This window comes from Haliaeetus leucocephalus, unplaced genomic scaffold (genome assembly GCF_000737465.1).
Source record: "Haliaeetus leucocephalus isolate CR32 unplaced genomic scaffold, Haliaeetus_leucocephalus-4.0 Scaffold110, whole genome shotgun sequence".
Taxonomy (NCBI): Eukaryota; Metazoa; Chordata; class Aves; order Accipitriformes; family Accipitridae; genus Haliaeetus; species Haliaeetus leucocephalus.
This window is the reverse complement of record NW_010972546.1, coordinates 1,078,814-1,079,827: the sequence shown is the minus strand read 5'-3', so window position 1 is coordinate 1,079,827 and position 1,014 is coordinate 1,078,814. Positions and strand designations below refer to the sequence as shown.

The 1,014-nt window shown below is 69.9% G+C and overlaps 1 protein-coding gene across 1 annotated transcript in view; it reads left to right on the top strand.

Moving 5' to 3' along the window:
• LOC104842993 (eomesodermin homolog) overlaps nt 1-824 on the top strand; it is a 3,246-nt gene extending 2,422 nt beyond the window's left edge. The window contains exons 3-4 of the mRNA XM_010585679.1: nt 9-70; nt 173-824. Coding sequence (XP_010583981.1) covers nt 9-70; nt 173-824 — 714 coding nt within the window. The remainder of the gene's footprint in view (nt 1-8; nt 71-172) is intronic.
• The last annotated feature ends 190 nt before the right edge of the window (nt 825-1,014 follow it).

The window sequence follows — 1,014 nt, the reverse complement described above, 5'->3', positions numbered from 1 at the left end:
CCCCCCAGATCACCCAGCTGAAGATTGACCACAACCCCTTCGCCAAAGGCTTTCGGGACAACTTTGACTCGTGAGTGTGTCCCCCCCCCTCCGCCCTCCCACCAGTCCCCCAGGCCCCAGCTGGCAAGAGGGCATCCCCCCCACTCCCACCCTGTGTCGTTCCCCCCCCCAGGATGTACACAGCCTCGGAGGGCGACCGCCTCACCCCATCTCCGCCAGAGGGTCCCGGCTGCCAGCAGCTCCTGCCAGCCCCCCGCTTCCAACCCTTCCTGCCCGAGCAGTACCCGCTGCCCCCCGGGCGCTTTTTTGGGGGGGAGCGGGGGGCTTCATTGCCCCTACCACCCAAGGACCCCCCACGCTGGTACTTCACCCCCCCGCAGCCGCCCACCGCCACCGGGGCCTTGGAGTACGGTGGCTACGAAGCGGGGTACGGGGGGGCCAAGCTGGTGCCCTACGGGGTGAAACCCTTTGCCCTGCCACCCGCCCCCCACCCCTCCTTGTCCTACTACCCCGAGGGGCCGGGAGGTTTCGGGGCTGGGGGGGGCTGGAGCCCCGGGCAGTACGGCCCTAAGGGCAGCCCCGGAGCTCTGGGCTGGTACCGGGAGCCCCGGGAAGAAAAGGGGAAGGAGGCGGAGGGCTGGCCCCCCGAGCCCCCCGCCGCCACCTCGGGTGACTCCTCGGACTCGGGGCTGTACGAGTGCAAACGGCGGCGGGTGTCCCCGTACCCCTCCAGCGCCGAGAGCTCCCCCCCACCCCGCAACGGAGACCTCTACGACAAGGACCCGGGTGCCGACGGTGGCTACTATGGCTTCTACGGCAACTGAACGGCCCTGGGGGGGGGGGGCTCAGACCCCCACCTCAGGCACCCCAAGGCCACAGGAGCTGGGTGCAAGGGGTCTTGGGTGTGTCCCCCCCCCCCTATTTAACACCCATATCCTGGGAAGACTTGAGTGGAGGGGGGGGGTGCTACAGCTAGACAATCAGCCGCCGGTGCCACCCCGGTAGGGCCGTGGG